Raw genomic sequence first — 13,435 nt, 5'->3', positions numbered from 1 at the left:
AGGGTTGTATAGGATATATTAGCATGGAGAGCGCTGTCAGTCCAGGCTTCAGACTGAAAAAACAGAAATGACAACAACAAAACACAATAACAATCTACAAAGTAAAGCTGGTATTAAGTTTGCTCCAAAGTTAAATGATTTAGGATAAAGTGGTCATAAAATGTTACAGACACAACACATGCAGTATCTGGTTTTTGTGACTTCTGATCTACAGTGCAGCTCAGTCTATTTTACAAAAAGATTTATGTTAAGGATATGTTATAATGGAAAGGAATAAACTGTACAGTCAACAACATTCTTACGAACAGTATCAGTTTTTAATTTTCATTCTATTCCTGCACATAAACTTCATATGCTATGAACCTTGTAATTAGTCATCTTTTTTCATTGTATTTCTCATTCTCGCTCAATATCTGGTGACCGGGAACTATGTATTTCTTGATCTCCGTCCACAGTGTCATTTTAGATGCATTTTGGCCAACTTAGAATAGGTTTTTCAGTCAGTGCTAATTATTTTATAGGAAATTAACAGAGAGAATAGTGTGGGCAAATCATTGCAGTCTTCACTAAACTTTCTATTTCTGGTTTCCAAATCTCCCCAGGGGCTGTTTGATATCGGCTTTAACAATACACGATTTTTCTGTGTGTTCTGAAACTTCAGCTGTAGAATGTACAGGCAGTTTCCAGTGTGTAAATTTTCTTCTCCTTTTTGTCCCACTTGCCCAAACAGTTGAGCCATAAATGTTATTGTATACTCTGAAATGCTAAGTTGTAAAACTGAGTGTCGGACACTGTATACAGTTCAAATAGGCAGACATAAAAAATGGGGTTTCCGGAATGAAATTTTCACTCTGTGACAGTGTGTGTACCGATATAAAACTTCCTGACAGATTAGAACTGTGTACTACACTAAGACACAAACTCGGGACCTTTGCCTTTCATGGGCATGTCCTCTACTGACTGAGTTACCCAAGCAGGAGAACTTCTGCGAAGTCTGGAAGGTAGGAGATGAGGTACTGACAAAAGTAAATCTGTGAGAACTGGCCTTGAGTTTTGCTTGGGTTGCTCAACTGGTAGAGCAATTGCTTGCAAAAGGCAGGTTCCTAAGTTCAAGTCGTGATTGGCATTCACTTTTAATCTGCCAGTAAGTTTCATAGAAATTAGGGTCCTTTAGTGAATTAAAAGGCCATATTCATAATTTTTATTTCTTCCCCTTTTGTGTTTCAAGCCTGTAGTACAGCAAAAGTTTATTAGAGTGCACAGGATGCCAATCCTACTATGGCAGGTTTTTTGCATGTAAATAGAGGCTGGAAAGTTGAAGGAGAAATGAAAGGTAAAAGGTGAATATTGTTTCCTAACTTCTTATGTGTTTATATATTCTAATGGCAGGCAGTTTCTCATTAGTAGTCCTGAAAACTCGGTTAGCATTTTGGGATGTACAATCATTTTTATTGGCTTAATCATTGACCAAACAAAAATTGCAAGACGGTGTAATGGCCACCATATACCACTTTGTAATGTCTTCCTAAAAATCAAAGTTAAACACTGGAAAGTCCAGGATGGAATGTAACAATATTATGGAAAGGAAATTGCCACCCATCATACAGTGGAAATGCTGAGTCTCAGATAGGCAGAACAAAAAGATTAGCACAAATAAAGATCTGTGTGCGCAAATGCAACTTGCACAGCCATGACTACAGTCTCAGGCAACTGTAGCCACACTGCAAGTAGCAGCACCAGTGCACGATGGGAGTGGCGACTGGGTGGGGGTAAGGAGGAAGCTGGGATGGGGAGGGGAAGGAATGGTAGGGTAGGGCTGGCGGACAGGGCAGTGCTGCTGGGGAGTGTGCAGGAACGAGATGGAGAAAGGATAGGGCAGCTATGTGCAGCCGCAAGGGAGTGTCGGAAAAGATGAGAGATAATAAGAGTGGATGTGATGGTAGAGTTCCTTGGTAGTACTGGGAATCGAACCCAGGTCCTTCACATGGCAGCCATCCATGCTGACCGCTCGGCTATGGAGATTGACTATTTTATGAAGTAAAGGTGTTCTTACACTGGCAAATGTATCTTTTCAGTGTTCCATTAGAATAAAATCTCATCTTACATTAAAAAACGTGAGGAGTTGGTAAACTGTTACTAGTTGGTGCAGTTAACAAAGTATCCTAAGTTATAGTATTAATTCTACAATATTTATATGAAGCAGAAACTGTTTGGATATCCACTGATAATGCTTTTCTAAATAAAGCAAAGTATTTTGTAGAGCATTGTTGTTAATCATTGGACAAAAAACTACATCATTAATATCACTGATGCAAACACAACTAATGTAGCTGAAATAAATAGTCTAGTAATGGTTTGGTTTAATTCGAATGGATCTGTACTCTGCTTATTCAGAACTTCCCTCAGTGTCATTTGAGATTTCTTTTGATGTCTGAGACATTCTTTTGTGTCCACTTCGTGAGTCTCTCTCACCACACTGCACATCTCCTCCACTTCTCTGTTCTGAATACAACCAACCCGAAGTAACATTTGTCCCAATATTAAATTGCTTTTTTTGGTAGACCCACATGACACTAAAGTTCTTATTATACGTTCATGAAACACGAGGTAGTTTAGATTGCCAGCACACAGAAAAAAGTTATGGCTATGGAACTACGTACATTGATGCTACTTGTAAATTTTGTGAATTGAATCTGCATTTCCTGCAGAATAAATAGTCAGAAGTTTTCCGATATGTTATGCGCTAGATACATAATTTCTTTCTTTAAGTAAATATGTGACAGTCTCATTACAGCTCCAAAGAAAATTCCTTTGTTTATTTATTCTGTTTAGGACCTGAAGTAATTAAAACCTAATTGTTGTCTTGGAATGCAATATATTATATATTCTTACTTTCAGGTAAATAGCACAGCTGCTGATGGAAGAAAGTCAAGTAGACGACTTTCCAGTAGAATGAAACAACTCACGCCAGATGTACTGAACAATGATAAAGAGGCTGAATTCGGTAGGTTTACAACTTTTATAAATGGTGATAGTACATGTACTGATGAAAAAGCAATTACCTTTTTTAATGGTGTCTTTCCAGGTGTTGTGCCAAGTTGTTGTTTCCACTTTTTGCAACAGTGGAAACAACAGTTTGGAAGAACACTCAGAAGCTTGTTGCTGTTGTTGTTATAGTCTTCAGTCCAAAGACTGGTCTGATGCAGCTCTCCATGCTAATCTATCCTGTGCAAACCCATTCATCTCCAAGTAACTACTGCAACCTACATCCTTCTGAATCTGCTAACTGTATTCATCCCTTGGTCTCCCTATACGATTTTTACCCCGCACGCTTCCGTCCAGTACTAAATTGGTGATTCCTTGATGCCTCAAAATGTGTCCTACTAACCAATCCTTTCTTTTAGTCAGGTTGTACCACACATTTCTCTTCTCCCCAATTCTATTCAGTACCTCCTCATTAGTTATGTGAACTACCCATCTAATCTTCAGCATTCTTCTGTAGTACCACATTTCAAAAGCTTCTATGCTCTTCTTGTCTATACTGTTTATCATCCATGCCTCACTTCCGTGCATGGCTACACTCCATACAAATACTTTCGAAAATGACTTCCTGACCCTTAAGGGGAGTTGGAATGCCCTATCCTGACATGGCTTCCCTGTATTTCGGGAACTACTGTAGCCATTGACATGAAACATTTACAGGATATTAAACTGTGTGTTCTGAGTCTACTGAAGTACAATAATTTCATTTCAGTCACTGCTTGCGGAAATACAATTTTTTAATTATACAGTTAAAATTTTGTGTACTTTTTTGTACGTTATCTTAAATAATTTTAATTATACTTAACATTATGTTCTTCTTTTAGTTCAGTAGACTCAGGATATGTATGTTATTACTTCATGAAAATTTGAATACTCTGCTCGAAGTGGTTTCTGAGATTTAGGGAAAATTGCAACAGAAAATATAAATTTCCAGGAACGGCTTCTAAAGTTTCAAAAAGACTGTAACACACTTAATATATGCTTAATTTTTTACTATTAGTCACTCAAAAGCACTCTGCACCATACTACGTATCATCCTCTTGACCTTTTTCCAAGTTTTTCCTTCTTTTCTTCTTTCTGGACTCCTTGGTGGCCAACTGTACTGCATACTCTGCTTTATCAATGTGAACCTTGTCTATCCGTTCAAGTTTTCTGATGCAGTTTGCTCCAGGATAAATTCCCATATGCTGTAGCACTTTCACCCTACCAATGTTGCCATCATTAAAAGCAATAATAGCATCACGGACCCCCACTTAGTGTCTTCATTCCGACAAAAACATTTTTTTGTAAACAAGTCCATATAAGATTATTGAATGACTCATTGGGATTTTGAATCAGACCATGCAGACCCTTCTTCAGTAATTCAGAATTTGCCAGGTCTCTGTAAATGGGTTTTATGATATCCATGACTGTTGCTGGGATGGACTGTTTATGGCTGTATGAACTGTTTGAGTACTGGGCATTGCAGTAATTTGCACCATGAATCAGGTCCAGGAGGGCAAAGGTGGTGTACTGGTTTTTATCAGTTGACTGTCTGTGGAAGAAGCTGGCCCATACTGCCTGCTTCGGTTTCAACAAATCCTCAGTATTATTTCTAATGGCCATCCCAGAATACTGCTGCAGTCCATCAATCATTTTGTCTGTCAACTTGCCTCTTATGGTTTTACCACCATAAAGTTTCTTGTCTCTCAAACTTTGTTTAAACTTCTTCTACCTGGTGCCCATCCTCTTCTGGACGTGGCCAGCACGTTAGAGTTTTGTGACAATCTTCTTGCCATATATATCATTTTGTTCGGAAAATAGCAAATTTTATAATAAGATAAAAATCCGAAAACGTGAAAAAAAAATTTTTTTTTCCATTCTAGCTCCCCATAAATCTATACTGAATGTTAACAAATTTCTCTTCTTCAGAAACACTTTCCTTACTGTCGCCAATCCTCTCCACTTAGATCATCATTAGTTATTTTGCTGCACATATAGCAAAACTCATCTACTACTTTGTCTCATTTCCTAATCTAATTCCTTCATCATCACCTGTTTTAATTCAGCTACATTCCATTATCCTTGTTTTACTCTTGTTGATGTTCATCTTATAGCTGCCTTTCAAGACACTATCCATTCCGTTAAATTGCTCTTCCAGGTCATTTGCTGTCTCTAACAGAATTACAGTGTCCTCAGCAAACATTAAAGTTTTGATTCCTTCTCCACAGATTTTAATTCCAACTCCAAATTTTTCTTTTGTTTCCTGTACTGCTTGCTCAGTATACAGATTTACTAACATCGGGGTTAGGCTACAACCCTATCTCACTCCCTTCTCAACCACTGATTTCCTTTCATGAGCCTCAAATCTTGTAACTGCCATCTGGCTTCTGTACAGATAGTAAATAGCTTTTCGCTCCCTGTATTTCACCCCTGCCACCTTCAGAATATGAAAGGGAGTATTCCAGTCAACACTGCCAAAAGCTTTCTCTAAGTCTACAAATGCTAGGAGTGTAGGTTTGCCTTTCCTTAATGTATCTTCTAAAATAAGTTGTAGGGTCAATAGTGCCTCATGTGTTCCAACGTGTTTATACAGAATCCAAGCTGATATTCCCCAAGGTTGGCTTCTACCAGTTTTTGGATTCATCTGTAAAGAATTTGTGTTGGTATTTTGCAGCTGCGACTTATTAAACTGATAGTTCGGTAATTTTCACATCTTTCAACACCTGCTTTCTTTGGGATTGGAATTATTATATTCTTCTTGAAGTCTGAGGGTATTTCACCTGTCTTATACATCTTGCTCACCAGATGGTAGAGTTTTGTCAGGACTGGCTCTCTTGAGGCTATCAGTAGTTCTATTGGAATGTTGTCTACTCCCAGGGCCTTGTTTCATCTTATGTCTTTCAGTGCTCTGTTGAATTTGTCATGCAGTATCATATCCCCAATTTCATCTTCATCAATTTGCGTAATATCGCCCTAAAGTACATCACCATTGTATAGACCCTCTATGTACTCCTTCCACCTTTCTGCTTTCCCTTCTTTGCTTAGGACTGGTTTTCCATATGAGCTCGTGATATTCATACAAGTGGTTCTCTTTTCTCTGAAGGTCTCTTTAATTTTCCTGTAGGCAATATTTATCTTACCCCCTAGTGATATATGCCTCTACAACCATACATTTGCCCTCTAGCCATCTGTGCTTAGCCATTTTGCACTTCCTGTCTATCTCATTTTTGAGATATTTGTTTTCTTTTTTGCCTGCTTCATTTACTGCATTTTTATATTATCTCCTTTCATCAATTAAATTCAATACCCCTTTTGTTAACCGAGGATTTCTTCTAGCCCTCGTTTCTTTACGTACTTGGTCCTCTGCTGCCTTTTAGTGTTTCAGCTCTCAAAGCTATCGTCCTCTGTGTTTCTTTCCCGTTCTTTTCAATTCTTCCGTAATACTCTCTCTGAAATTGTCTACAACCTCTGATTCTTTCAGTTTATCCAGGTCCCGCCTCCTTAAATGCCCAACTTTTTGCAGTTTCTTCAGTTTTAATCTACAATTCATTACCAATAAGTTGTGGTCACTTTTCACACGTGCCCCTGGAAAGGTCTTAGAATTTAAAACCTGGTTCCTAATTCTCTGTCTTACCATTACATAATCTATCTGAAATCTTCCAGTGTCTCCAGGTCTCTTCCAGTGGATGTTTATGGAACAGATATTATCAGAAACCACCTTTAGAAATAATTGAACAGCACAACAGCATCCACCACGTAGCGCAAATATTAGAGTAGTTACTAATGTTTTATTAAAAAGCTGTCATTTAAAAGTGTCAGGTGTTAGAAAAAGGCTGGCAATGGATAAGTTATAAGTGCTACAACACTCTTGTTGTTTTGTAAGCCATGATTACCTCTGTTTTTCTAATGCATTAAAGTGCTTGGCAAACAAATAAGTATTTATTGCTGATATTCCACTAATGACATATCTTTCACGTAAGTTAATAACTTGAAGCTGGTAGTAAATTAAAGAAAACCATTACAGCATACCATACAATGCAGACTACAGTTTCTGTTTCTTATGCAGTATATACACAGGTTAGCCTACAATTTCAACTGTTAATGTGATCTCTTCTCATAGTAATATTGAGGCAGAAAGTACAGATTAGTGCCCAGCGTAAGTAAAGGATAGATAGAGAACATTGTCCTTATAGAATAAGAACGTAATGTCAAAATAGATTATTTATTTTTTCAGACTTGTATTTTCTTTGTTCTGGGTATTTAGTGTGTAAATTAAGGAGATATGACCATTAACGACATATGAAAGGACAAGCAAATTTCACTCAGAGACCCATTGTGCGTAACAGTCCTGATGGCAGACTTTTCTAGTTCAGCCTCAGGTGGCATAGTTCTGTACTGTTCTTTTCAGTTTAATTCATATTATAAAATTTTTGTGGCTGGTCATAGTGTTAAAGATTTTATGGTGATGCATGTGAATTGAGAACATAAGTTCCAGTGGAAATGTCTGGACCTAGTTATTCCCATACAAATGGGTATTTAAAATATTCTGTGTCACCCACGCCGCTTGAACATTTGTTTTTCAAGCAGTAGGATCGTTGAACGTTTTGAGTTGCTTGGCTCATGTTATAGATCAATTAAATCTGAGCTAGTGCTTATTAAGCTCAGTACTTATTTAGTACTTCAAAGAAATTTTTCAGCGTTAATATGTGTCATGGTAATTGCTTAAATGAATGCAAACTTTTTGCATTATTTGCAAGCAGTTCTAATATTTTACTCATACAGTTTGATTCAATTAAAAGGACATACCACTAACTAACTGAATCAAACATGACTGTGGTGCCTGTATCAGGGATTCAGTTATATTGAACTGCCAGTGTGGTTTCAGTTGCCTGAGACTGCAGTTGTGTGTGTGTGTGTGTGTGTGTGTGTGTGTGTGTGTGTGTGTGTGTGTGTGTGTGTGTCTCTCCTTCCTCTACTGTTGACGAAGGCCTTAATGGCCAAAGACCTTAATTGTGAGAATCTTTTTGTTGTGTCTATCTACAACTCAGTATCTGTACTATATGGTATCAACTTTCCTTTTCATAATCTTGTCAAAATTAGGCCATGTATGATTTATACAATATTCTTCCTAGTGTTACTTACTCATTTGCTGCTGCTCTGATTTGGTCCTAAGTCATCCAAACATATGGCAGTCAGCACTAAACCTTGACAGAGATTCTCCTGAGGCTGTACCATTCAACAGCACTAACAAGCTTTATTAACTGCAAGAAATATTTTTTAAATAAGCGTGCCGGCTTGTTGATTATATTGACAACATTCAGTATTTACCTGATCGTAATATGAGGTTTTTCCCCAGATTCGTCATTTGAAAAATACAGGGTCGCATTGTTCAATAAAGTATATGAGTCGTCTTTCACTTACAGATCAAGCATTGGATATTGAGGTCATGCGCAAATGTATTTTGAAGAATTCGGAAGGGCTGATCTGGGCAAGCGACACTAGATTTCAAACAGGTTCAAGATTTCAGATACACCGAAGCTCTCGATACAATATCCAAGTTGCTCAAACAATTGCATGACATTTGACTTGTGCAGCACTAGTGAAAGGGATATGAGAGAAAGTTTGAATTATCCCCGACAACAATCGGTCTCTCTGCTTAAAATTTGATGGTTTTGTGACACACAGGAGGAAATAGCACTGAATTCTATCATCTTGCAAACTGTTGTTGTACTTCAACAGGTTTGCAATAAAAGTTCTAATACACATATGGATACCACATACAAACATTAATGCTGCTTTTTAAGTAAGGTAACATTCAAAAGCTGAAATGTTCTCCTTCCCCAGAAACATTACTTGATTCTGAACCCAGCTCAGTATTTTATTTGTTTATAAGAGACTATAATGATTAACTAAGGGGGTTTCAAATGAGAAATTCGATTACTGTTCATGTGTTAGAATACTGGGTAAAAACTTAACCAGCTTTTAATCAGCTTTGCAACATGACGACATCCAGATGGGACAAAAGAAAATTTATTGAGAATGAAATGCCTAACAAAGAAATCAATCATATTAAACTGATTGTAATTGTTGTTGCATGAGGAAAGTACAACGGCAAGACCCTTCATGGGCGCCTCGCTTGGTGTAAGGAGCGTAAACATTGGACGATTGAACAGTGGAAAAACGTTGTGTGGAGTGACAAATCACAGTACACAATGTGGCGATCCAATGGCAGGGTGTGGGTATGGCGAATACCTGGTGAACATCATGGTGTGGTCATGTTTTTCATGGGAGCGGGGGGCTTGCACCCCTTGTTGTTCTATGTGGCTCTATCACAGAGGCCTACATATATGTTTTAAGCACCTTTAGGCTTCCCACTGTCGAAGAGCAGTTCAGGAATGGGGATTGCATCTTTCAACACAATCAAGCACTTATTCATAATGCGTGGCCTGCGGCAGAGTGGTTACACAACAATAACATCCCTGTGATGGACTAGCCTGCACGGAGTCCTGACCTGAATCATTTAGAACAGCTGTGTGATGTTTTGGAACGACGACTTCGTGCCAGTCCTCACTGCCTGACATCGATACCTCTCCTCAGTGTAGCACTCCATGAAGAATGGGCTGCCATTCCCCAAGAAACCTTCGAGCACCTGACTGAATGTATGCCTGCGAGGTTGGAAGATGTCATCAAGGTTAAGGGTGGGCCAACACCATATTGAATTCCAGCGTTACCAATGGAGGGTGCCACAAACTTGTAAGTCACTTTCAGCCAGGTATCCGGATACTTTTGATCACATAGTGTATTGCAATCCGTGTTTCACAGCTGCTCAAGTACAGAACTGCAACGGGTTGGAGGAGGAGTATTGACGCCAGAGGAGGGCGCGGAGGTGAGTGGTGGGCAGGGAGCAAATAACATCATTTTGCCAACATGGGATTGTATACCATGTACTTTGGCTTTTTAGGAACAGTTACCACATTTAAACTGCAGTTTACCTCAGTCCACTCATAGTTGGAATTGAATTGCATTTAAGATTACTCAAATACTCAACAATAGTATTCATTTCTGCAGGAGACAGTAAAAGTAAAGATCAGGGGCAGTGGCATACTTAAGTTTTGTTCTACAATGTTGCTGATGCTCACTGTGACTTATGACAGAAACAAATGAACATGTCATCTGCTAGTTCTATGCAGCCAATGAGAGCAGTGGGAAGACATATATTTGGGAGCAAGTGACTCTGAGACTTTCTCACATCTGTATAGAGGCGAAATTCGATATGTATTTGAATAAAAACAGGTCCCACAGTAACCACAACCTTTGAAATGGCAACATATTTGGAAGAATAGGTATAGACAGACGGTCATGCGAAATACTTTTTAACATTTTTCTGATGTCTTGAGTAGCTAGCTTGGAAGCCAGCACACAATGGAAAGATCTTCAATCTTTTAGCTACAAATAGACTTTACCTTATCCATAATGTCAGCTTAGAAATAGGATTTGCGATCATGATGTTATTACAGCAACGATGGTTATGAAAGTTAATAAAGCAGTCAAGAAGGCCAGGACAGTGTTTCTGCTAGATAGAAGAGATGCTGTTAGCATCTCTCTTAGGCAATGAATTGATATCACTTTGTTCCAGTAAGATGGACATAGAGAAATTATGGTCAAAGTTTAAGCAGATGCTAAATCGTGGTCTGGAGAGATTTCTGCTTAATAAATGGATAAGGATGGAAAAGACCCACCATGGTTTAATAACAAAATTCTGAAGATGCTGAGAAAGCAGAGGCTGTTGCACTCTCGGTTCAAAAGAGAATGCACAAATGATGACAAGCAAAGGGTAGTAGAAATTTGTGCTTCTGTGAAAAGATGTATATGCAGAGCATACAACTACTACCAGCATCACATCGTAGCAAAAGATCTGGCAGAGCACCTGAGAAAATTCTGGTTTGATGTAAAATCGCTAAGTGGGTGTAAGGTTTCCAGTCATTCCCTTGACCAGTCTGGTGTGGCAGTTGAAGATAGCAAAACGAAAACCAAAGTTTTAAATTTCACATTCAAAAAATCGTTCACACAGCAGAATCGTACAATCATAGTGTCATTTGACCATCAGACCGACTCCTGTATGGTCGACATAATAATAAATGTCCCTGGTGTAGAGAAACAACTGGAATATTTGAAAGCAAGCCGGCCGGTGTGGCCGTGCGGTTCTAGGCGCTTCAGTCTCAAACCGTGTGACCGCCACAGTCGCAGGTTCAAATCCTGCCTGGGGCATGGATGTGTGTGATGTCCTTAGGTTAGTTAGGTTTAAGTAGTTCTAAGTTCTAGGGGACTGATGACCTCAGATGTTAAGTGCCATAATGCTCAGAGCCATTTGAACCTTTTTTCCAAACAAATCACCAGGTCTGGGTGGAATCCCAATTCAGTTTTACAAAGAGTTCTCAGTGGCGTTGGCCCTTACCTAGCTTGCATTATCTTCAATCTCTTGCCTAGTTCAAAGTTTCAAGTGACTGGAAAAAAGTGCTGGTGACTCGAGTATATAAGAAGGATAAAAGAACAGACCTGCAAAATCACAGACCAATATACCTATCTTCGGTTTGCTGCAGGATCCTTGAACATATTCCCAGCTGAGATATAATAAACTATCTTGAGACTGAGAAGCTTACATCCACGAATCAGCATGGTTTTAGAAAACATTGCTTATGCGAAACTCGGCTCGCCCTTTTCTCACACAATATACTGCACACTATGGATGAAGGGCAACGAGCAAATTCCAGATTTCTAGATTTCTGGAAAACGTTTGACACAGTACCCCATTGCGTACTGTAAATGAAGGTACAAGCATATGGAATAAATTCACAGATATGCAAGTGGCTCAAAGACTTCCTTAGTAATTGAACCCAGTATGTTGTCCTCGATGACTAATGTTCATCAGAACAAGGGTATCATGAGAAGTGCCCAGGGAAGTGTGACAGGACCCCTCTTGTTCTCTATACACATAAATGATTTGGCAGACAAGTTGGGCAGCAATCTGCAGTTGTTTGCTGATGATGCTGTGGTGTATGGTAAGGTTTCAAAGCTGAATAACTGTAGGAAGGTGCAGGACAGATAAAACAAAATTTCTAATTATTGTGACTAATAACAGCTTGCTCTAAATGTGGAAAAATGTAAGTTAATGCTGATGAGTAGCAAGAACAAACCTGTAATGCTTGGAAACAGTATCACTAAGTGTTCTGTATGACACAGTCAAGTAGTTTAAATATCTGCACGTAACTTTGCAAAGCAATATGAAATGGAATGAGCATGTGAGAACTGTGGTAGGAAAGGCAAATGGTTGGCTTCGGTTTATTGGGAGAATTTTAGAAAAGAGTAGTTCACCTGTGAAGGACACTACGTATAGGACATTGGTGCAACCTATTCTTAAGTACTGCTCAAGTGTTTGGGATTCATACCAGGTCAGATTGAAGGAAGACATTGAAGCAATTCAAAACCGGTAGGTTCAGACAACATGTCCCCCCCCAAGGGGGTCCACAACTCTTTTGTGGATACGTGCATGGCGAGCACAGGGCCCCGAGCTAGTGCAGTTCTCCTTCCTTTCCGGGCTGCCCTATCCCCCTTCCCCATCCCTCTTAGTCCCCAATCCTCCCCCCTCCCCCCACCTTACCTTCCCTTCACACTCCCTCTTCTTGGGAGTAATGTATTGAGCCTTTGTCCAGAGACGGACGTTTGAACACTCCAGGATCCTGTTTCCTTTGTTTTTCTCCATCCTCACACTTTCTTCCTCTATTGGTCTTTCCCTACGTTCACTCTTCTCCTCGCGTTCACGCTCTTGCTTCTATTTCTGCCTCATTCTCCTTGCCTTCTTTTCCGTGTCTTATTCTCCACCTCGGTGTTTGAGATTCTTTCTTCTACCCCTCTATCCCTCTCTCTCTTTCCTCTCTGTGCGTGTCTGAAGGCCGACCCATGCATGCGCATGCGTAGCCTGTAACGGGATAACACGTAATTCCCCGCCCTGGGTAGACAAGTAAGGCACGCACGTACCCCCTGGTAAAGAGCAGGCCCAGGGAGGGGTGATTGCATGAGCTGTTACCTTCCGAACGTGCCGATTGGTCCCTCCGTCCATTTCTCGGGAGGTGTGACCAATCACCTAAGGTGGGAGTGTCCTCTGAGAGGCCCCCCACAAGGAAGGAACGCGCCATTGGAGACACTGATAATCATGGGGGATTCGTCCGCAATGGATTCTTCTTCTTCTTCTTCTTCTTCTTCTTCTTCTTCTTCTTCCCTGTCTTCTCCCCAAAAAAGAAAGCTAGATGTATCTCCTGTTCCGAAAAGTCTACCAACAGCACCGAAGTTTCTTGTTGTCACAAGATCTGATGGTCACCATTTCTCAGCAGTCGACCCTTACATCATTCAGAAG

At 39.6% G+C, this 13,435-nt stretch overlaps 1 protein-coding gene across 1 annotated transcript in view; it reads left to right on the top strand.

Annotated features, from left to right (window-relative positions):
• LOC124789735 (disks large-associated protein 5-like) overlaps window positions 1–13,435 on the top strand; it is a 200,698-nt gene that overhangs the window by 136,866 nt on the left and 50,397 nt on the right. Inside the window, exon 9 of the mRNA XM_047257186.1 lies at window positions 2,899–3,004. Within this exon, the coding sequence (XP_047113142.1) occupies window positions 2,899–3,004 (106 nt within the window). The remainder of the gene's footprint in view (window positions 1–2,898; window positions 3,005–13,435) is intronic.

The sequence above is a fragment of the Schistocerca piceifrons genome, chromosome 3 (genome assembly GCF_021461385.2).
Source record: "Schistocerca piceifrons isolate TAMUIC-IGC-003096 chromosome 3, iqSchPice1.1, whole genome shotgun sequence".
Taxonomy (NCBI): domain Eukaryota; kingdom Metazoa; phylum Arthropoda; class Insecta; order Orthoptera; family Acrididae; genus Schistocerca; species Schistocerca piceifrons.
Note: the sequence above shows the minus strand (reverse complement) of the source record. Positions and strands in the feature narration are given on the sequence as shown.